Genomic DNA, 21,416 nt, shown 5'->3' with positions numbered 1-21,416 from the left:
AAAGGGTTAACAGACTTCATGAAAGTTGTTTTACATAAGTTAAGGCCCCTTCCACACTAGCGTTGCATTTCACGTCAGGGTGCAATGCGTGAAAAACTGACGTTTTTGGCTGCGTTTTTGTTCCATTTTTCTTTGGAGTCATTAGCGTTTTTGCGTTTTTCACGCGCGTGTTGTCAACGTTTTTCTTGCGTTTTCGGTGCGTTTTTCACGCGCGTTTTTTAAGTCAGTGGGAGACTCGACCATTGTTTCCATACATCTGCAATGTGTTCTTCACACACACATATATAGTGTTCTTCACATACTATTTTGTTCGCACCGTTCCGCGCGTATCTCCCGACAATTAAGCAGATGTGCCGAACATCTGTAATCTATTCTTCACTGTGTTCTTTACTGTGTTTTTCACTTAAATGATCCTGTGTTCACTGTTTTTACGAAACGCAAAAGTAGAGCATGCTGCGATTTTGACGCGCGTCAAGACAAACACAAGCACGCGCGTGAAAAAAAAAAATCAAATGAGGAAAGGCCCATTGCAAACAATGGGACAGAGTGCAATGCAAGTTCTGCGCGTCAAAAGCATGCGCAGAACTCGCGCGTGAAAAACGCTAGTGTGGACGGGGCCTAACTAAGGCTTGTAGTTTCAATAATGGGGTAATTATGTAATTTATGGGATTTTACTATTATTTAAGCCTCTCAAAGTGACTTGAAATCTGAGCAGGTCCCTCAAAACCATGGTTTTGCAGTTTTTATGAAAATGTGAAAAATCGCACCTAAAGTACAAAGCCCCTACAAAAATGAGAGAATGCGTACAGAACCATGGAGACATAACGCAGACATTCGGTAAATGTTAGTTATCAAGTTTTTTGCTGTTATGACTCTTTGTCGAAAAAGTTCTGCATTTCGAAAAATCAAGAATTTTCAAAATTCTGATCAAATATCTGTTTTTTTTCATAAATAAACGCAAAACATACCACCAAAATTTTTCAACTAATATGAAGTACAAAATGTCCCGAGAAAACAATTTCAAAATCACTTTGATGTGTTGAAGTGTTCCAAAGTTATAACCACTTAGGGTGATGGCACATGTGGCGTTTTGAACTCGTTTTTGGCCCAATTTTATGCAGTCCGTCAAAAATACGCATCCACATGTAGCAGAGCTGAGTGACCTGGCTCAGTGATCAGGAGGAGGAGGACTATCCCGACATGTAACAGAGATGAGTGACCTGGCTCAGTGATCAGGAGGAGGACTATCCCCACATGTAGCAGAGCTGAGTGACCTGGCTCAGTGATCAGGAGGACTATCCCCACATGTAGCAGAGCTGAGTGACCTGGCTCAGTGATCAGGAGGAGGACGACTATCCCCACATGTAGCAGCCTGAGTGACCTGGCTCAGTGATCAGGAGGAGGAGGACTATCCCCACATGTAGCAGAGCTGAGTGACCTGGCTCAGTGATCAGGAGGAGGACCATCCCCACATGTAGCAGAGCTGAGTGACCTGGCTCAGTAATCAGGAGGAGGAGGACTATCCCCACATGTAGCAGAGGTGAGTGACCTGGCTCAGTGATCAGGAGGAGGAGGACTATCATCATATGTAGCAGAGCTGAGTGACCTGGCTCAGTGATCAGGAGGAGGACGACTATCCCCACATGTAGCAGCCTGAGTGACCTGGCTCAGTGATCAGGAGGAGGAGGACTATCCCCACACGTAGCAGGGCTAAGTGACCTGGCTCAGTGATCAGGAGGAGGACCATCCCTGCATGGAGCAGAGCTGAGTGACCTGGCTCAGTGATCAGGAGGAGGAGGACTATCCCCACATGTAGCAGAGGTGAGTGACCTGGCTCAGTGATCAGGAGGAGGAGGACTATCATCATATGTAGCAGAGCTGAGTGACCTGGCTCAGTGATCAGGGGGACTATCCCCACATGTAGCAGGGCTGAGTGACCTGGCTCAGTGATCAGGAGGAGACTTTCCCCACATGTAGCAGGGCTGAGTGACCTGGCTCAGTGATCAGGAGGAGGAGGACTATCATCACATGTAGCAGAGCTGAGTGACCTGGCTCAGTGATCAGGAGGACTATCCCCACATGTAGCAGAGCTGAGTGACCTGGCTCAGTGATCAGGAGGACTATCCCCACATGTAGCAGAGCTGAGTGACCTGGCTCAGTGATCAGGAGGAGGACTATCCCCACATGTAGCAGAGCTGAGTGACCTGGCTCAGTGATCAGGAGGAGGACTATTACCACATGTAGCAGTTAGAGCTGACCTGGCTCAATGATCACGAGGAGGACTATCCCCACATGTAGCAGAGCTGAGTGACCTGGCACAGCGATTAGGAGGAGGACTATCTCCACATGTGGCACAGCTGAGTGACCTGGCTCAGTGATCACAAGGAGGACTATCCCCACATGTAGCAGAGCTGAGTGACCTGGCACAGTGATCAGGAGGAGGACTATCCCCATATGTAGCAGAGCTGAGTGACCTGGCTCAGTGATCAGGAGGAGGACTATCTCCACATGTAGCAGAGCTGAGTGACCTGGCTCAGTGATCACGAGGAGGACTATGCCCACATGTAGCAGAGCTGAGTGACCTGGCACAGTGATCAGGAGGAGGACTATCCCCACATGTAGCAGAGCTGAGTGACCTGGCTCAATGATCACGAGGAGGACTATCCCCACATGTGGCAGAGCTGAGTGACCTGGCTCAGTGATCAGGAGGACTATCCCCACATGTAGCAGAGCTGAGTGACCTGGCTCAGTGATCAGGAGGAGGACTATCACCACATGTAGCAGAGCTGAGTGACCTGGCTCAGTGATCAGGAGGAGGACTATCTCCACATGTGGCACAGCTGAGTGACCTGGCTCAGTGATCACGAGGAGGACTATCCCCACATGTAGTAGGGCTGAGTGACCTGGCTCAGTGATCAGGAGGAGGAGGACTATCCCCACATGTAGCAGGGCTGAGTGACCTGGCTCAGTGATCAGGAGGAGGACTATCCCCACATGTAGCAGAGGTGAGTGACCTGGCACAGTGATCAGGAGGAGGACTATCCCCACATGTAGCAGAGCTGAGTGACCTGGCTCAGTGATCAGGAGGACTATCCCCACATGCAGCAGAGGTGAGTGACCTGGCTCAGTGATCAGGAGGAGGAGGACTATCACCACATGTAGCAGAGCTGAGTGACCTGGCTCAGTGATCAGGAGGACTATCCCCACATGTAGCAGGGCTGAGTGACCTGGCTCAGTGATCAGGAGGAGGACTATCCCCACATGTAGCAGAGCTGAGTGACCTGGCTCAGTGATCAGGAGGAGGACTATCCCCACACGTAGCAGGGATGAGTGACCTGGCTCAGTGATCAGGAGGAGGACTATCTCCACATGTAGCAGAGCTGAGTGACCTGGCTCAGTGATCAGGAGGAGGACTATCCCCACACGTAGCAGGGCTGAGTGACCTGGCTCAGTGATCAGGAGGAGGACTATCTCCACATGTAGCAGAGCTGAGTGACCTGGCTCAGTGATCAGGAGGAGGACTATCCCCACATGTAGCAGAGCTGAGTGACCTGGCTCAGTGATCAGGAGGAGGAGGACTATCCCCACATGTAGCAGAGCTGAGCGACCTGGCTCAGTGATCAGGAGGAGGACTATCTCCACATGTAGCAGAGCTGAGTGACCTGGCTCAGTGATCAGGAGGAGGACTATCTCCACATGTAGCAGAGCTGAGTGACCTGGCTCAGTGATCAGGAGGAGGACTATCACCACATGTAGCAGAGCTGAGTGACCTGGCTCAGTGATCAGGAGGAGGACTATCCCCACACGTAGCAGGGCTGAGTGACCTGGCTCAGTGATCAGGAGGAGGACTATCTCCACATGTAGCAGAGCTGAGTGACCTGGCTCAGTGATCAGGAGGAGGACTATCCCCACATGTAGCAGAGCTGAGTGACCTGGCTCAGTGATCAGGAGGAGGAGGACTATCCCCACATGTAGCAGAGCTGAGCGACCTGGCTCAGTGATCAGGAGGAGGACTATCTCCACATGTAGCAGAGCTGAGTGACCTGGCTCAGTGATCAGGAGGAGGACTATCTCCACATGTAGCAGAGCTGAGTGACCTGGCTCAGTGATCAGGAGGAGGACTATCACCACATGTAGCAGTTGGAGCTGATCCGGAGAGATCAGGTAACAGTTTGAACTAGGCTCCGCCCACTATCCGCCTCATGTGGGCGCCGTAGTAAACACGGTTACGCCTACTCAGAGCTTACGCTTTCTACGTAACTCTCCACCTGTGGACTACGTCGTCGGCGTAAGAAACTTCCACCTCTTGTGCTGAATGCGTAGCTGTCCCGATACAGCGCCCCGGACCTGCTCAGTTTTCGCATTTATCTTGAACTGACAGCCGGGTGTCCCGCCTCTCTTCCCGGAGATGTCCGGTGTTGTGAAGTAGCCGAACCTTACCGGGGACACAATTACGCCATTTGCGTACCTGGCCGTGCCCAGGTTACGTAGACTTCGTAACTCTCAAAGCCCGCCCTCTTAGCCTGTAGCCCCGCCCCCTGTGTCGGGGCTTGCCCACACGAATGTAAACCTGGCCCCAGGAAGATGGCGGCGGCGGCGGGGAGTAGGAGCTCGGTGTCCGGATTGAGCACAGCCCCGGGCGGTGGAGCGGCCCCCGGCAGTCCGGACACGGGGAGGCTGCACGGTGAAGAGGCGGAGCCCCGGGCCGGGGACTGGAGGCGGAAGCAGCTGCGCAGAGTGCGGAGTGTGGAGAAGCCGGAGCCCGGGGCAGAGCCGGAGCTCGAGGCCGAGGACGAGCTGCTGCTCGGGGGCCACAGCGCAGGGTACGTGGGGAACTACAAGTCCCAGCATTGGAATGTGCACCGCACCGCATGGCACTAAACGCAGCAATCTGCACGTTACGTGCGCTTCTCGTGCGGCTTGTAACTTTTTATTTAGCAGTTTCCAAGATCTCTGCTTGCAGTTAGTGAATGGGAAGTCAAGTACGAAGTCTATACAGGGATGGTTGTGTCTGCTCTTCATTCGCTTCTGATGGCCACATGTGGAGAGGCCACTTCTGCTGGTGTTCGTGTTATTCTGTAGGATGTAGCAGAGCTGAGATTGGGTTTACAGAAGCCACTTAGATCTCAGCTTGCTGTCAGTGAATGAGGCCATTCTGTTGTCAGAAGCATTCATTGTTCCTGTTTGTTACAGTGTATCAGTCTGGAGACGGAGGATGATACATGGTATATGATTGTATGTGGTTCCTTTGCGCCCTTTACATTGTGACGACACAGCGGTGTGATCTGATTGCTATAGATCCTCGGCTTTGGATGAGATTTCCAGCCCTCAGTCACAGGGGGCGCACACCCGGGCACTGAACGCAGTAAGTTGTGGCTGGTAGATTGCACTTTTGTTGTGCCTGTTCTTTGCGGCTGTAAAGGGAATTGTAACAAACCCTCCGCTGTGTTGGTAAGACAAGGATAATATGGGATTGGCAGATTTTGCAGAGCTTGAGGGTACACCTGGCACAATGGTGGTTATGTGGCACCTGGCCCATTGAATTTAGGTGCAACTGTAACAAACCCTCTGCTGTGTGTGTGCGCAGGGATGGGATGTTTTTTCATTCTGTTTTTGCATATGAATGGAGGGTACAGGTGAGTGCCCCTGTTGTGCGGACCCTCACCCTGTCCCCGGTGCCCTCCTGTATTGTGCACTCATTGATAATTGAAATGCTTGTTGGTCCTGGGGATGAGGACAGATGCCATCGCTGGCAGCCTGGGCACAGATGTACGCTGGCATCTCACCCGCCGCTGCTCAATAGATGCCGACTGTTTGTGGCTTTGAATTAATTCCTTTGTTTCAACTCCCACGATTGGGGGGGGAGCGGCGAGGGATGCCAGTGCACCAGGTCCTGGCAGGGAAGGAGTTAATGGAGATAAAACTCTGCAACTGTGCAAACACTGGGTCAGAGAACTTCTCTTCCTGTCAGCTGCCTGCCCTCTGCCGCACACAATGCTGCTCTGTCTGCATGGAGACTCTACCTGGAGGCGAGGCGTAGAGTATAGGCAGGTGAGATAATACCGCCACATAGTGCTGTAGATGTGCCGCACACAATGCTGCTCTGTCTGCATGGAGACTCTACCTGGAGGCAAGACGTAGAGTATAGGCAGGTGAGATAATACCGCCATATAGTGCTGTAGATGTGCCGCACACAATGCTGCTCTGTCTGCATGGAGACTCTACCTGGAGGCAAGACGTAGAGTATAGGCAGGTGAGATAATACCGCCATATAGTGCTGTAGATGTGCGGCACACAATGCTGCTCTGTCTGGTCGGAGACTCTACCTGGAGGCGAGGCGTAGAGTATAGGCAGGTGAGATAATACCGCCATATAGTGCTGTAGGAGAGGTGCCGCACACAATGCTGCTCTGTCTGCATGGAGACTCTACCTGGAGGCGAGATGTAGAGTATAGGCAGGTGAGATAATACCGCCATATAGTGCTGTAGATGTGCCGCACACAATGCTGCTCTGTCTGGTCGGAGACTCTACCTGGAGGCGAGGCGTAGAGTATAGGCAGGTGAGATAATACCGTCATATAGTGCTGTAGATGTGCCGCACACAATGCTGCTCTGTCTGGTTGGAGACTCTACCTGGAGGCGAGGCATAGAATATAGGCAGGTGAGATAATACCGCCATATAGTGCTGTAGGAGAGGTGCCGCACACAATGCTGCTCTGTCTGGTCGGAGACTCTACTTGGAGGCGAGGCGTAGAGTATAGGCAGGCGAGATAATACCGCCATATAGTGCTGTAGATGTGCGGCACACAATGCTCATCTGTCTGCTCGGAGACTCTACCTGGAGGCGAGACGTAGAGTATAGGCAGGTGAGATAATACCGCCATATAGAGATGTGCTGTATACACGCGAGGTGTAGAGATGTGCTCCTCTGTCTGCAGAGGAACTCTACCTGGCGGGAAGAGTCATAGAGTATAAGCAGCTGATATAATACCGCCACATAGTGCCATACGTTCTTGTTTAAATGTGTAGTGTGTTGTATATACAGCAGGATGTGAGATCAGTCTTGCCCCTTGGTATAATACGGCTCTGCTGCTGTGTGCTGTCAGGATTTGTTGTGTTACTGTGGCTCCTACATATTATATATGTCTTTGACCTGTTTCGGATCATACCACCCCCCCCCCCACCCCCCCCCCCGGCCGCTTTTCCTTACATTTATATACTAATGACAACTCCTGGTTTTTGTGTTTTCTGTCTCCATTGTCATATACGGTATATACTTATGTGTCATACTACAACCCCCAGCATACCACCCAAGGAGCTGAGGGGTCAGGCCACACTGGGGGTTGTAGTGCTGCAGCAGCTGCAGAGCCCCAGGGTATATATGGTACAGGATGTAAACACCACCCCCTCCCCCACACCAGTGCCTCCTATTCCTGGTGTAAAATAAACTGGTCAGGTGGAGACATGGGCTGAGCCGTGGGTGACAGGCGAAGGCCGGACCTAGACCTGGGAATATACTGTCATGTATCTATAGAATCTGCCAGGAGGGTCCGGTACCGCTTGAGGAATTTGTGAGGGGGGGGGGGGATTTACTTATCTACATAATACCGCCATCTCACTGGTATATGATGCTCAGCCTTGGACTGTGTTCACGTTACATTAACTGGCCTGCATGCTAAGAGTCCTGCTGGAGGGGGACATTAGGTGGTCAGGATTGGTGTATACATTCTGCCCTATGTCAGAGCAACATCAGTGTCTCAAATGCTAGAAAAAACCCGGCACAGCTCAATATGTGCTAATTTGGTTCATAATGTAACATGGCCCACACACTGAATATGAATCAAAGAAAAGACAAGAAAGAAGTGTGTATAATGGCCAAAAAACTATGTACAAAATTTTATTATTATGTTACATGATATAGTACCAAACAAAACAAGGTTAAAAACATCTAAAAAGTACAAGAGTACATATGAGAAAGACCTCTGTATCCAGCCCTGATAATGTATAGAGATGCCCCACGCGTTCCGTCGCAAGCTGCGGCTTCCTCAGGGGGGAAGTCGCAGCTTGCGACGGAACGCGTGGGGCATCTCTATACATTGCATTATATCTTTTTAGCCCTTTGCCTCCATTGACCTGGTTCCTTCATGTGGTAACTATACTACAGCAAAGTGCTGGATCCTTATAGGTTGTGCCATCTATTGTTTATCTACCTCATGGTGCTATACTTTTTTACTTAATCTAACTAACTCCTTGTGCACAAACTGCTGTTTACTATTGGGGCTTGTGGCAATATTTATTTATTTGCTGGATATTAAGTTTTGCAATGTATTGTATCCACTTATCAGGGCTGGATACAGAGGTCTTTCTCATATGTACTCTTGTACTTTTTAGATGTTTTTAACCTTGTTTTGTTTGGTACTATATCATGTAACATAATAATAAAATTTTGTACATAGTTTTTTGGCCATTATACACACTTCTTTCTTGTCTTTTCTTAGCAACATCAGTGTCATCATTTATATATAATCTTTATTTATATAGCGCCATCATATTCCGTAGCTTTACATATCATAGGGAACATATACAAATATAATATTACATTACACAGAACAAACCGTAGGAGTGAGGGCCCTGATCACAAGAGCTTACAGTCTGAGGATGAAGGGGTGACACAAGAGCTTACAGTCTATGAGGATGAGGAGGTGACACAAGAGCTTACAGTCGATGAGGAGGTGACACAAGAGCTTACAGTCTATGAGGATGAGGAGGTGACACAAGAGCTTACAGTCTATGAGGATGAGGAGGTGACACGAGCTTACAGTCTATGAGGATGAGGAGGTGACACAAGAGCTTACAGTCTATGAGGATGCGGAGGTGACACAAGAGCTTACAGTCTATGAGGATGAGGGGGTGACACAAGAGCTTTACAGTCTATGAGGATGAGGAGGTGACACAAGAGCTTACAGTCGATGAGGAGGTGACACAAGAGCTTACAGTCTATGAGGATGAGGAGGTGACACAAGAGCTTACAGTCTATGAGGATGAGGAGGTGACACGAGCTTACAGTCTATGAGGATGAGGAGGTGACACAAGAGCTTACAGTCTATGAGGATGCGGAGGTGACACAAGAGCTTACAGTCTATGAGGATGAGGGGGTGACACAAGAGCTTTACAGTCTATGAGGATGAGGGGGTGACACAAGAGCTTACAGTCTATGAGGATGAGGAGGTGACACAAGAGCTTACAGTCTGAGGATGAGGGGGGTGACACAAGAGCTTACAGTCTATGAGGATGAGGGGGTGACACAAGAGCTTACAGTCTATGAGGATGAGGAGGTGACACAAGAGCTTACAGTCTATGAGGATGAGGGGGGACACAAGAGCTTACAGTCGATGAGGAGGTGACACAAGAGCTTACAGTCTATGAGGATGAGGGGGTGACACAAGAGCTTTACAGTCTATGAGGATGAGGGGGTGACACAAGAGCTTACAGTCTATGAGGATGAGGAGGTGACACAAGAGCTTACAGTCTGAGGATGAGGGGGGTGACACAAGAGCTTACAGTCTATGAGGATGAGGGGGTGACACAAGAGCTTACAGTCTATGAGGATGAGGAGGTGACACAAGAGCTTACAGTCTATGAGGATGAGGGGGGACACAAGAGCTTACAGTCGATGAGGAGGTGACACAAGAGCTTACAGTCTGAGGATGAGGAGGTGACACAAGAGCTTACAGTCTATGAGGATGAGGGGGTGACACAAGAGCTTACAGTCTATGAGGATGAGGGGGTGACACAAGAGCTTACAGTCGATGAGGAGGTGACCCGAGCTTACAGTCGATGAGGAGGTGACCCGAGCTTACAGTCGATGAGGAGGTGACCCGAGCTTACAGTCGATGAGGAGGTGACCCGAGCTTACAGTCGATGAGGAGGTGACACGAGCTTACAGTCTATGAGGAGGTGACACGAGCTTACAGTCTATGAGGAGGTGACACAAGAGCTTACAGTCTATGAGGATGTCGGGGTGACACAAGAGCTTACAGTCTATGAGGATGTCGGGGTGACACGAGCTTACAGACTATGAGGATGAGGAGGTGACACAAGAGCTTACAGTCTATGAGGATGAGGGGGGTGACACAAGAGCTTACAGTCTATGAGGATGAGGAGGTGACACAAGAGCTTACAGTCTATGAGGATGAGGAGGTGACACAAGAGCTTTACAGTCGATGAGGATGAGGGGGGTGACACAAGAGCTTTACAGTCTATGAGGATGAGGGGGGTGACACAAGAGCTTACAGTCTATGAGGATGAGGGGGTGACACAAGAGCTTACAGTCTATGAGGATGAGGGGGTGACACAAGAGCTTACAGTCTATGAGGATGACGGGGTGACACAAGAGCTTACAGTCTATGAGGATGACGGGGTGACACAAGAGCTTACAGTCTGAGGATGAGGGGCTGACACAAGAGCTTACAGTCTATGAGGATGACGGGGTGACACAAGAGCTTACAGTCTATGAGGATGACGGGGTGACACAAGAGCTTACAGTCTATGAGGATGACGGGGTGACACAAGAGCTTACAGTCTATGAGGATGACGGGGTGACACAAGAGCTTACAGTCTATGAGGATCTGGTAAATGTGGTTTTGCTGTGGACCCATACTAGTACCTGGTAGCCTGTGCCTTTAAGTGCTCCTGGCATAGCAGAGCCCCTGCAATGGGGTTGTTAATCCTTTAACCATATGTCACACGTCCGGGGGTCTCAGACACTGATACAGATGCAGGAAGCCCCCGGTGCCATGTGTACTCTCTGTAACATCGGAGTTCTCCCTAATCCTCTGAAATAAACCCCGACAGAAATAACATTTGAGCCATTAATAGGATAAGACCGATATAGCGCTCTGGATTGTGTCTTACAAGAAAATCAGAGAGCCTTGTGTCATCCCCCGCTGGAAGTGACTTGGGTGGCTGGGGTCTCTAGCTCTAGGGGTTATGTATACATTATATACAGACAGTATATGATGAGGACCATATATAGCGGCCTGGGGTCTCTTATGTAGGGTTATACATGCCTTATATACAGGCAGTATATGATGGGGGGACTATGTATAGCTGGGGTCTGTAGCTGTAGGGGTTATGCATACCTTATGTACAGGCAGTATATGATGGGGACCTATATATGGCGGTGCCGTGGCTTCTATCTGGAGGGCTTTAGCTTATGCACATTGTATATGAAGTGGGGTCACCTATAACTTATGCATAATACACACATGCAGTGTCTATGGGACAGTACATGGCCGGGTCACTGGGTATTTGCAGGTACACAACCTATAAGATGTGACCCTACAGCTGCTTACTGGTTTCCGGTTGGAGGTTGTTGTGTTTTTCTTGAAAAATTTTTCCAGTAGCTCCTTTGGGTTTTGCCATCATGTGTCAGAGACCGTCAGACTTCTGTATATGCAGTAACCTGAGGACACAGCCATAAATGACTTAACTCTCGCTGCCTGCAGTCTCCACTAGAGGGAGCTAATGGTGCGACTCCAGTGTTTGAAAGTGACCATAATATATAAATGGTAGGAGCCCATAATGGATATGTGGTGCCTAGTAGGTGCATGTATATAACATTGTAGTTCCGTGCTCCATTCCTTGGCCGTCCACTGGGCATCTATGTGCCTTGACCAGTGGCTGCGCCTCTCCCATATCCCACATCAGTACAAAGTTTAAATGCATGAAAAAACTTTCCGAACTAAAATTCCACCTGGGAGTCTGTTTAAAGGTTTGACTTGTTTTTGCCCTCCGTCTTTGTTGATCTAAAGGATTTGGTGACCTGCAGGCGCTGCCCGAGATGAGTGAGCCTGCACTCACCCCAAGAGCTGCAGAGACATGACGGATTGATCACGCCCTCAACCCCAAAGCTGCAGCCACATGACGTGTCATCCAGTCCTCACCCCCGGAGCTGCAGCGACATGACCGAATGATCCGTCCCTCACCCCCAAAACTGCAGCAAGATGACCGAATGATCCGTCCCTCACCCCCAGAGCTGCAGCAAGATGACCGAATGATCCGTCCCTCACCCCCAGAGCTGCAGCAAGATGACCGAATGATCCGTCCCTCACCCCCAGAGCTGCAGCAAGATGACAGACTAGTCCGGCCCTCGCCTCCAGAGCTGCAGCCACATGACGGATTGATCCGGCCCTCGCCCCCAGAGCTGCAGCCACATGACGGATTGATCCGCCCCTCGCCCCCAGAGCTGCAGCCACAGGACGGATTGATCCGCCCCTCGCCCCCAGAGCTGCAGCCACAGGACGGATTGATCCGCCCCTCGCCCCCAGAGCTGCAGCCACAGGACGGATTGATCCGCCCCTCGCCCCCAGAGCTGCAGCCACATGACGGATTGATCCGCCCCTCGCCCCCAGAGCTGCAGCCACATGACGGATTGATCCGCCCCTCGCCCCCAGAGCTGCAGCCACATGACGGATTGATCCGCCCCTCGCCCCCAGAGCTGCAGCCACATGACGGATTGATCCGCCCCTCGCCCCCAGAGCTGCAGCCACATGACGGATTGATCCGCCCCTCGCCCCCAGAGCTGCAGAGGTCATTCTGGGCTCCTCCTTTGACCTATGTCTACGAATACCAACTGTTGTATTGTGCATTATCAAATCATTTATTAAGATTGACTGTGAGTGTATGAGCTCCTGCAACCCAAACCGCCAAGCAGAGCTGCAGCAAAAAGATCCAAACTCCTGCACTCACCCCCAGAGCTGCAACTTGTATAATTCCACATTCTAACTTTCCAGTCCTATGTGAATATTTCTTCTCTGCTCACAAGCAGAGGTGATGTTGGGTTTGTGGTGATGTCCACACTGTCATGTGACCAGGCTCCCACAATGCTTTGCTCCCAGGTAACAGGAAACGGCAGAATGTAGACTTTATAGAATGTGAAATACAATTGTAACAAATCTGCGGCATCCCCCTCCTTCCCTGATGTGTTGGATTATACATATGATATGTAGCAGTGATTCTCTGGTGCCATCCTGTGGCTTGTGCAGCAGTGAAGGGGTTACAATTATTTGGGAGCTGCTGTGCTGCGCCCCTCCCTGCCTGATATAAATAATGTTTCTCATTGTCAGGAGGCAGCGCAGCAGAACCGGGCTCTGTGCACAATCCATACATGACTGGCAGCGGTCCAGCCTCGCCTGCAGCCCTCCCATTATACAAGCTGCTTATTACTCTCTTGGAAAGCTAGGTGACTGACCAGACCAGCTCCTGTGCAGGAATCTAGGAAAGTCGATGTATTGGCTAGTATGGCCTCTTCTGGGATAGAGGTGCATGCTCGGCCACCATGTGATTTCCTGTGTGTTGTGCAGGGTCACTCTGGGGTTTTGAGTAGTCTCTCTCCAGTGCCTGCCTGTGTTTCCTGTGTGGTTTTAGTCATAAGATGTCCCTGATCAGAGCTATGCGAGCAGCGTTACTAATGTCACTGAGGCATGGTGGGCCCCAGATCCTCCACCACTGGATCATATACCCTGCAATGCATTAATGGTCCCAGTCCTTGCTCCACTGCACTATTGTTTTCTTCATTTCTCTCCCGGCACAGGACAGCACTATTGAGTCCCTTAACTCTACCTGCACATCACTGCAGTACTGGGTCTCTCGCCTCTCTCCCCGCTCAGCACTGTGCTACTGGGGCCCTCGCCCCTCTCTACGCTCAGCACTGCGCTGCTGGGTCCCTCGCCCCTCTCTACGCTCAGCACTGCGCTGCTGGGTCCCTCGCCCCTCTCTACGCTCAGCACTGCGCTGCTGGGGCCCTCGCCCCTCTCTACGCTCAGCACTGCGCTGCTGGGGCCCTCGCCCCTCTCTACGCTCAGCACTGCGCTGCTGGGGCCCTCGCCCCTCTCTACGCTCAGCACTGCGCTGCTGGGTCACTCGCCCCTCTCTACGCTCAGCACTGCGCTGCTGGGTCACTCGCCCCTCTCTACGCTCAGCACTGCGCTGCTGGGTCACTCGCCCCTCTCTACGCTCAGCACTGCGCTGCTGGGTCACTCGCCCCTCTCTACGCTCAGCACTGCGCTGCTGGGTCACTCGCCCCTCTCTACGCTCAGCACTGCGCTGCTGGGTCACTCGCCCCTCTCTACGCTCAGCACTGCGCTGCTGGGTCACTCGCCCCTCTCTACGCTCAGCACTGCGCTGCTGGGTCACTCGCCCCTCTCTACGCTCAGCACTGCGCTGCTGGGTCACTCGCCCCTCTCTACGCTCAGCACTGCGCTGCTGGGTCACTCGCCCCTCTCTACGCTCAGCACTGCGCTGCTGGGTCACTCGCCCCTCTCTACGCTCAGCACTGCGCTGCTGGGTCACTCGCCCCTCTCTACGCTCAGCACTGCGCTGCTGGGTCACTCGCCCCTCTCTACGCTCAGCACTGCGCTGCTGGGTCACTCGCCCCTCTCTACGCTCAGCACTGCGCTGCTGGGTCACTCGCCCCTCTCTACGCTCAGCACTGCGCTGCTGGGTCACTCGCCCCTCTCTACGCTCAGCACTGCGCTGCTGGGTCACTCGCCCCTCTCTACGCTCAGCACTGCGCTGCTGGGTCACTCGCCCCTCTCTACGCTCAGCACTGCGCTGCTGGGTCACTCGCCCCTCTCTACGCTCAGCACTGCGCTGCTGGGTCACTCGCCCCTCTCTACGCTCAGCACTGCGCTGCTGGGTCACTCGCCCCTCTCTACGCTCAGCACTGCGCTGCTGGGTCACTCGCCCCTCTCTACGCTCAGCACTGCGCTGCTGGGTCACTCGCCCCTCTCTACGCTCAGCACTGCGCTGCTGGGTCACTCGCCCCTCTCTACGCTCAGCACTGCGCTGCTGGGTCACTCGCCCCTCTCTACGCTCAGCACTGCGCTGCTGGGTCACTCGCCCCTCTCTACGCTCAGCACTGCGCTGCTGGGTCACTCGCCCCTCTCTACGCTCAGCACTGCGCTGCTGGGTCACTCGCCCCTCTCTACGCTCAGCACTGCGCTGCTGGGTCACTCGCCCCTCTCTACGCTCAGCACTGCGCTGCTGGGTCACTCGCCCCTCTCTACGCTCAGCACTGCGCTGCTGGGTCACTCGCCCCTCTCTACGCTCAGCACTGCGCTGCTGGGTCACTCGCCCCTCTCTACGCTCAGCACTGCGCTGCTGGGTCACTCGCCCCTCTCTACGCTCAGCACTGCGCTGCTGGGTCACTCGCCCCTCTCTACGCTCAGCACTGCGCTGCTGGGTCACTCGCCCCTCTCTACGCTCAGCACTGCGCTGCTGGGTCACTCGCCCCTCTCTACGCTCAGCACTGCGCTGCTGGGTCACTCGCCCCTCTCTACGCTCAGCACTGCGCTGCTGGGTCACTCGCCCCTCTCTACGCTCAGCACTGCGCTGCTGGGTCACTCGCCCCTCTCTACGCTCAGCACTGCGCTGCTGGGTCACTCGCCCCTCTCTACGCTCAGCACTGCGCTGCTGGGTCACTCGCCCCTCTCTACGCTCAGCACTGCGCTGCTGGGTCACTCGCCCCTCTCTACGCTCAGCACTGCGCTGCTGGGTCACTCGCCCCTCTCTACGCTCAGCACTGCGCTGCTGGGTCACTCGCCCCTCTCTACGCTCAGCACTGCGCTGCTGGGTCACTCGCCCCTCTCTACGCTCAGCACTGCGCTGCTGGGTCACTCGCCCCTCTCTACGCTCAGCACTGCGCTGCTGGGTCACTCGCCCCTCTCTACGCTCAGCACTGCGCTGCTGGGTCACTCGCCCCTCTCTACGCTCAGCACTGCGCTGCTGGGTCACTCGCCCCTCTCTACGCTCAGCACTGCGCTGCTGGGTCACTCGCCCCTCTCTACGCTCAGCACTGCGCTGCTGGGTCACTCGCCCCTCTCTACGCTCAGCACTGCGCTGCTGGGTCACTCGCCCCTCTCTACGCTCAGCACTGCGCTGCTGGGTCACTCGCCCCTCTCTACGCTCAGCACTGCGCTGCTGGGTCACTCGCCCCTCTCTACGCTCAGCACTGCGCTGCTGGGTCACTCGCCCCTCTCTACGCTCAGCACTGCGCTGCTGGGTCACTCGCCCCTCTCTACGCTCAGCACTGCGCTGCTGGGTCACTCGCCCCTCTCTACGCTCAGCACTGCGCTGCTGGGTCACTCGCCCCTCTCTACGCTCAGCACTGCGCTGCTGGGTCACTCGCCCCTCTCTACGCTCAGCACTGCGCTGCTGGGTCACTCGCCCCTCTCTACGCTCAGCACTGCGCTGCTGGGTCACTCGCCCCTCTCCACGCTCAGCACTGCGCTGCTGGGTCACTCGCCCCTCTCCACGCTCAGCACTGCGCTGCTGGGTCACTCGCCCCTCTCCACGCTCAGCACTGCGCTGCTGGGTCACTCGCCCCTCTCCACGCTCAGCACTGCGCTGCTGGGTCACTCGCCCCTCTCCACGCTCAGCACTGCGCTGCTGGGTCACTCGCCCCTCTCCACGCTCAGCACTGCGCTGCTGGGTCACTCGCCCCTCTCCACGCTCAGCACTGCGCTGCTGGGTCACTCGCCCCTCTCCACGCTCAGCACTGCGCTGCTGGGTCACTCGCCCCTCTCCACGCTCAGCACTGCGCTGCTGGGTCACTCGCCCCTCTCCACGCTCAGCACTGCGCTGCTGGGTCACTCGCCCCTCTCCACGCTCAGCACTGCGCTGCTGGGTCACTCGCCCCTCTCCACGCTCAGCACTGCGCTGCTGGGTCACTCGCCCCTCTCCACGCTCAGCACTGCGCTGCTGGGTCACTCGCCCCTCTCCACGCTCAGCACTGCGCTGCTGGGTCACTCGCCCCTCTCCACGCTCAGCACTGCGCTGCTGGGTCACTCGCCCCTCTCCACGCTCAGCACTGCGCTGCTGGGTCACTCGCCCCTCTCCACGCTCAGCACTGCGCTGCTGGGTCACTCGCCCCTCTCCACGCTCAGCACTGCGCTGCTGGGTCACTCGCCCCTCTCCACGCTCAGCACTGCGCTGCTGGGTCACTCGCCCCTCTCCACGCTCAGCACTGCGCTGCTGGGTCACTCGCCCCTCTCCACGCTCAGCACTGCGCTGCTGGGTCACTCGCCCCTCTCCACGCTCAGCACTGCGCTGCTGGGTCACTCGCCCCTCTCCACGCTCAGCACTGCGCTGCTGGGTCACTCGCCCCTCTCCACGCTCAGCACTGCGCTGCTGGGTCACTCGCCCCTCTCCACGCTCAGCACTGCGCTGCTGGGTCACTCGCCCCTCTCCACGCTCAGCACTGCGCTGCTGGGTCACTCGCCCCTCTCCACGCTCAGCACTGCGCTGCTGGGTCACTCGCCCCTCTCCACGCTCAGCACTGCGCTGCTGGGTCACTCGCCCCTCTCCACGCTCAGCACTGCGCTGCTGGGTCACTCGCCCCTCTCCACGCTCAGCACTGCGCTGCTGGGTCACTCGCCCCTCTCCACGCTCAGCACTGCGCTGCTGGGTCACTCGCCCCTCTCCACGCTCAGCACTGCGCTGCTGGGTCACTCGCCCCTCTCCACGCTCAGCACTGCGCTGCTGGGTCACTCGCCCCTCTCCACGCTCAGCACTGCACTGCTGGGTCACTCGCCTCTCTCCACGCTCAGCACTGCACTGCTGGGGCCGTCACTCTGTGGCACAGAACCTCTTTCCCCACTGTGCTACTGGTCCTTCTGCTTGCTCCATGGCCGCAGTGCTCTATGTGGAGCAGGGAGTATTGTTACATGCCTGGAATGTTTGGTTTGTGTCCCAGTTTCGGCACCGGGACCCGAAACTGACCTCAGGGTTATGTAAAGTTGAATAGTCGGTCAGTGCAGTGCACCTAATCAGGTGCTGGGAAAAAATGTGAGCGCGGGCGGCCTGGGGGCAAAGAGTGGAGCATCCAAATATAGAACCAGAGGCCGATCAATTCCTGAAACTGCTCTATCATCCTGATAAGGGCGTGGGAAAGCTCTGCACCCACAAAATTAAGGGATACCTACTAACCATAGGAGAGGAGGAATATCCTGAATAATTTTTTTTTCTAAATTAATAATATTTACAAGATTTTTATAATTATAGACTATAACTCCAGTGTGTTTGAAAGAAACTCTGGGACTCCCTTTTTCAAGCTCTCTGCTTGCCATCAGTGAATGAGAACCGCTCAGTACATGGCTGGTCCTGCTCAGTAGAGAATTTGACTGATGTACTTGGTTCAGAGATCTGTCAGTCAGAGATCCTGTTTATTTTGCTTGCAGAGCATTTTGTAGACCGGATTCAAAACCTGAGAGCAAAAATATTACAATTTCCAAAAATTAAGGTCCAGTTCAGGACACACAGACTGATTCCCAATATCGACCACATGTGAATTCCCCCTTATAGGCTGATTTTTCATTGTCCTATACAGTGGTCTTGGAGTGATTTCCTCCTCTCCCCCAATTTCATTATTGATATATGGTTGTGTAAGCAGATCTGTGTGGTGTAGGGTCCTCACCTTGTTTGGCATTGTTGGCTGCACGGTGTAGGAAATATAAATATCGGGATAGAATCTTGGAGTGAAATGTGTCCCTGGTATCTATTCTTGATGTGGAGGTAACATTATTAGTGCCTTCTACTTCTGGATTTACTGGGAGCGCTCTGCCAGCCCCTCCTGTGGCCCGTATATAGACCAGATCATGCCTTAAGATGCTAAGTGTTTTTTCTTTCCGGTCGGATAAGGACATGATTGAGTCTCAACGATACGTGAAGTAACAGATTGACTTTCCATGAGGGTTTAGCGACGGTTAAGCTGGATGACTCTGGTGACGTTGGGACATGTGATCAGTTTAAAGTTTTGTTTTTTTTTCTCTTCAGCTCAGAGCATGTGACTTCTCGAGTCTCCAGTTTTGTAAACAAATGTTTCCTTTTCCTGTTTCAAAGGGGCCTTTAAACTGGGAGGTCCTCAGAACATAAAGGTGAAATGTGTATGTGCTGCACACCTGGGAATAGTACAATGTAACAAACTATAGGACACATTGTTATGCTGTACTTTTTGCAATACTGAGTATATTTGTTACGTTGTACTATTCCCAGGTGTGTTGTGGAATGATCTCCTGCTTGGAATGTCATACCTGGGTAGATCTGTATTGGTGGACGTTGTGACCTTGTGTTAGATACTGGTGGCAGCGACCATCTACATATTAACCACGTTCCTGGGGTGAAGTCATGCTTGTCTGTACACTGTATACCAGGAGGGAATGCCATAAATAGTGTTTACTAGGTGACGAGTTTTGTCTCAAATATTTCCTCAAAGTTCTTTGTTGCCCCTTGAGCCTCCTTCATCCACAATGTGGAATTTCACCAAAGCTTGTAAAGCGTCCTTTCTTCCTGGAAATCGTGCAGCCGTGATATTAGAGAATGTTTTCAGACACATTACATGTGCACACGGGGGGAGAGCAGGGAGGACAACGCCGCAGTGCTGACACCATGCAACCAGTGCTGTGTATTGTCCTTGTAGAGAGAGGTTGGTAGAAGCAGGACTGTGAAATATGGATTAACATTCCAGATTGTAGCATTTACGATCATTTTCTGTATGTGGAGTACCTCCATACTATAAGGTTACATTCACACGAACGTATGTCCGCTGGGCCATATACTGGCGGGCGTACATCTGGCACCATGCAGAGGAGGAGGGGTGACCCTCTCCGTAGTGATCCATTCTGCATGGTGCCATAACACATGGGAAGATAAGACATGTCCTATCTTTTCCCTGTATATGGAGTGGTACTCTATCTCTCCATGTGGCCATTGCTGTCTATGGGATGTACGCGCGTCTTCCATACGGTCGCGTGAATGCGACCTAAAAATGCTATATTAGGAATGGTCGGTCCCATTTATCTTTTAGAATGTGAGGTGCACTGTGGGATTTTGTGGTCCCCTCTCCCCCCGACAGGGAGGGAGGTGAGATTTTTTTTTTTTTTTTTTTTCCTCCCTTCTCCCAGGGCATGCCTGCAAGTCATAAGATGTGTCAGGAGTAGTAGTGTATCGTGTAGCATAGGAGAAGTAGTGTAATAGTGGGAGTAGTAGTGTATCGTGTAGCATAGGAGAAGTAGTGTAATAGTGGGAATAGTAGTGTATCATGCCATATAGTGTACACAACTGTAAGTGATGCACTTGGGAAATCCTGGCGCTGACCTCTTCTTTAGTCATGTGAATACTGTCCTAGGTCACGTGGCCCACATTCTGTCCATTTGTAGCCACTTAAAAGAGGAACCCCTTTAGTGATCAGCAGTGTGGGAGCAAGTCGCTGAAGATGTTTGCGGCATCTTGGATCCAAGGACATCTCTCCATGAGGTAGAGTAGAACTGTGTCTCGTCTGGGTTTCCTTCTGTGCCCTCCTATATGGCCTCTTTGCAGGACAACAGAAGCGACCATAATGGTGCCCGTAGCTGTGGCCACTCAGATTTGGACATTGTGCCCATGTCATGACATCAGCATAGAATTATATTCCCCTTCTGTGTTGGTTTCACAGTCCTGGCCTCTATATTCCTGATATTGCCATGATGTTGGTTCTATGGGTTATCTGGTTGGCTTGTAGTGGAGGCCGCATCTTATTCCCCTCATATGAGCTCTAGCTAATCACACAGAAGCCTGGAGCTCTGCCATCCTGGGAGTAAGAATGTGTGGGTAATGTATAGGATCTTACAGTATATGATTGATCCTGTGTATGGGCCTAGGTCTTCCATGTAACATTGTGGGATCCCTGAATGTCCCAGCATGCACTGCTCAGGTAACATCACATATCGTGTCCTGCCATGAACAATTTGGCATTCTCCGGACTCCCCTCTTATTTTGCTGCGCTGCCATCACTTGAATGTCTTCTGCTCGGTTGGATTTTCTTCCCTCGTTTTATTAGTCTGTCCCTGCCGTGACCTTGAGGGTTTTCTTTCCTTCCCTCCCTCTTCACCTGGTGGTGGCACAGGCTCAGATACGAGGCACTTGGACGTTCCCAGACAATGTTTTAATTTCGTTTTTTTTTTATTTATTTGCTCGGGAGGGGGGGGGGACGACTCCATTGTGAGGGTCTTCTGCTGCGAAGGTCACAAATGAAAATCTCTGAAAAGACTGTGGCATAAGAGGAAACTGGAGATTAGCCCCGCGCCGTACACATGAAAGACTAAGGGCAGGTCAGGGGGTGGGGAACGGGCTCGGGCACAGGACCTGGTGGATCTGGGTGATTAAAAAGCGGAGCATGAGTAAAGCGCCGGAGAAAGGATCAAACGTTGTGGCCGACCACCTGCAATTAGGATCCTTTGTCAGGGTTCAGGAAGACTTCAAACAAAACTAAGGGTTTTTTTTTAAGGCAATTTAAGCTTGAGGGGTGATGTTAACCCCTGTGCTGCTGGCCTCAAAAGTCACTTGTTGCCCCATGTGCTGTTGGGTGCCCCCACGTTAGCT

At 52.8% G+C, this 21,416-nt stretch overlaps 1 protein-coding gene across 4 annotated transcripts in view; it reads left to right on the top strand.

The window, feature by feature from the left end:
• The first annotated feature begins 4,462 nt into the window (after positions 1–4,462).
• MAP3K1 (mitogen-activated protein kinase kinase kinase 1) overlaps positions 4,463–21,416 on the top strand; it is a 36,609-nt gene continuing 19,655 nt past the window's right edge. The window contains exon 1 of one of the 4 annotated variants that reach the window (XM_072135662.1): positions 4,463–4,823. In XM_072135662.1, coding sequence (XP_071991763.1) covers positions 4,585–4,823 — 239 coding nt within the window. In that variant the 5' untranslated portion in view covers positions 4,463–4,584. Of the gene's footprint in view, positions 4,824–5,954; positions 6,052–6,371; positions 6,459–6,797; positions 6,866–21,416 lie in introns of those variants that run through there. The other 3 variants (XM_072135680.1, XM_072135689.1, XM_072135671.1) reach the window with 3 other exon arrangements.

Source organism: Engystomops pustulosus, chromosome 1, assembly GCF_040894005.1.
Source record: "Engystomops pustulosus chromosome 1, aEngPut4.maternal, whole genome shotgun sequence".
Lineage (NCBI taxonomy): Eukaryota > Metazoa > Chordata > Amphibia > Anura > Leptodactylidae > Engystomops > Engystomops pustulosus.
Note: the sequence above shows the minus strand (reverse complement) of the source record. Positions and strands in the feature narration are given on the sequence as shown.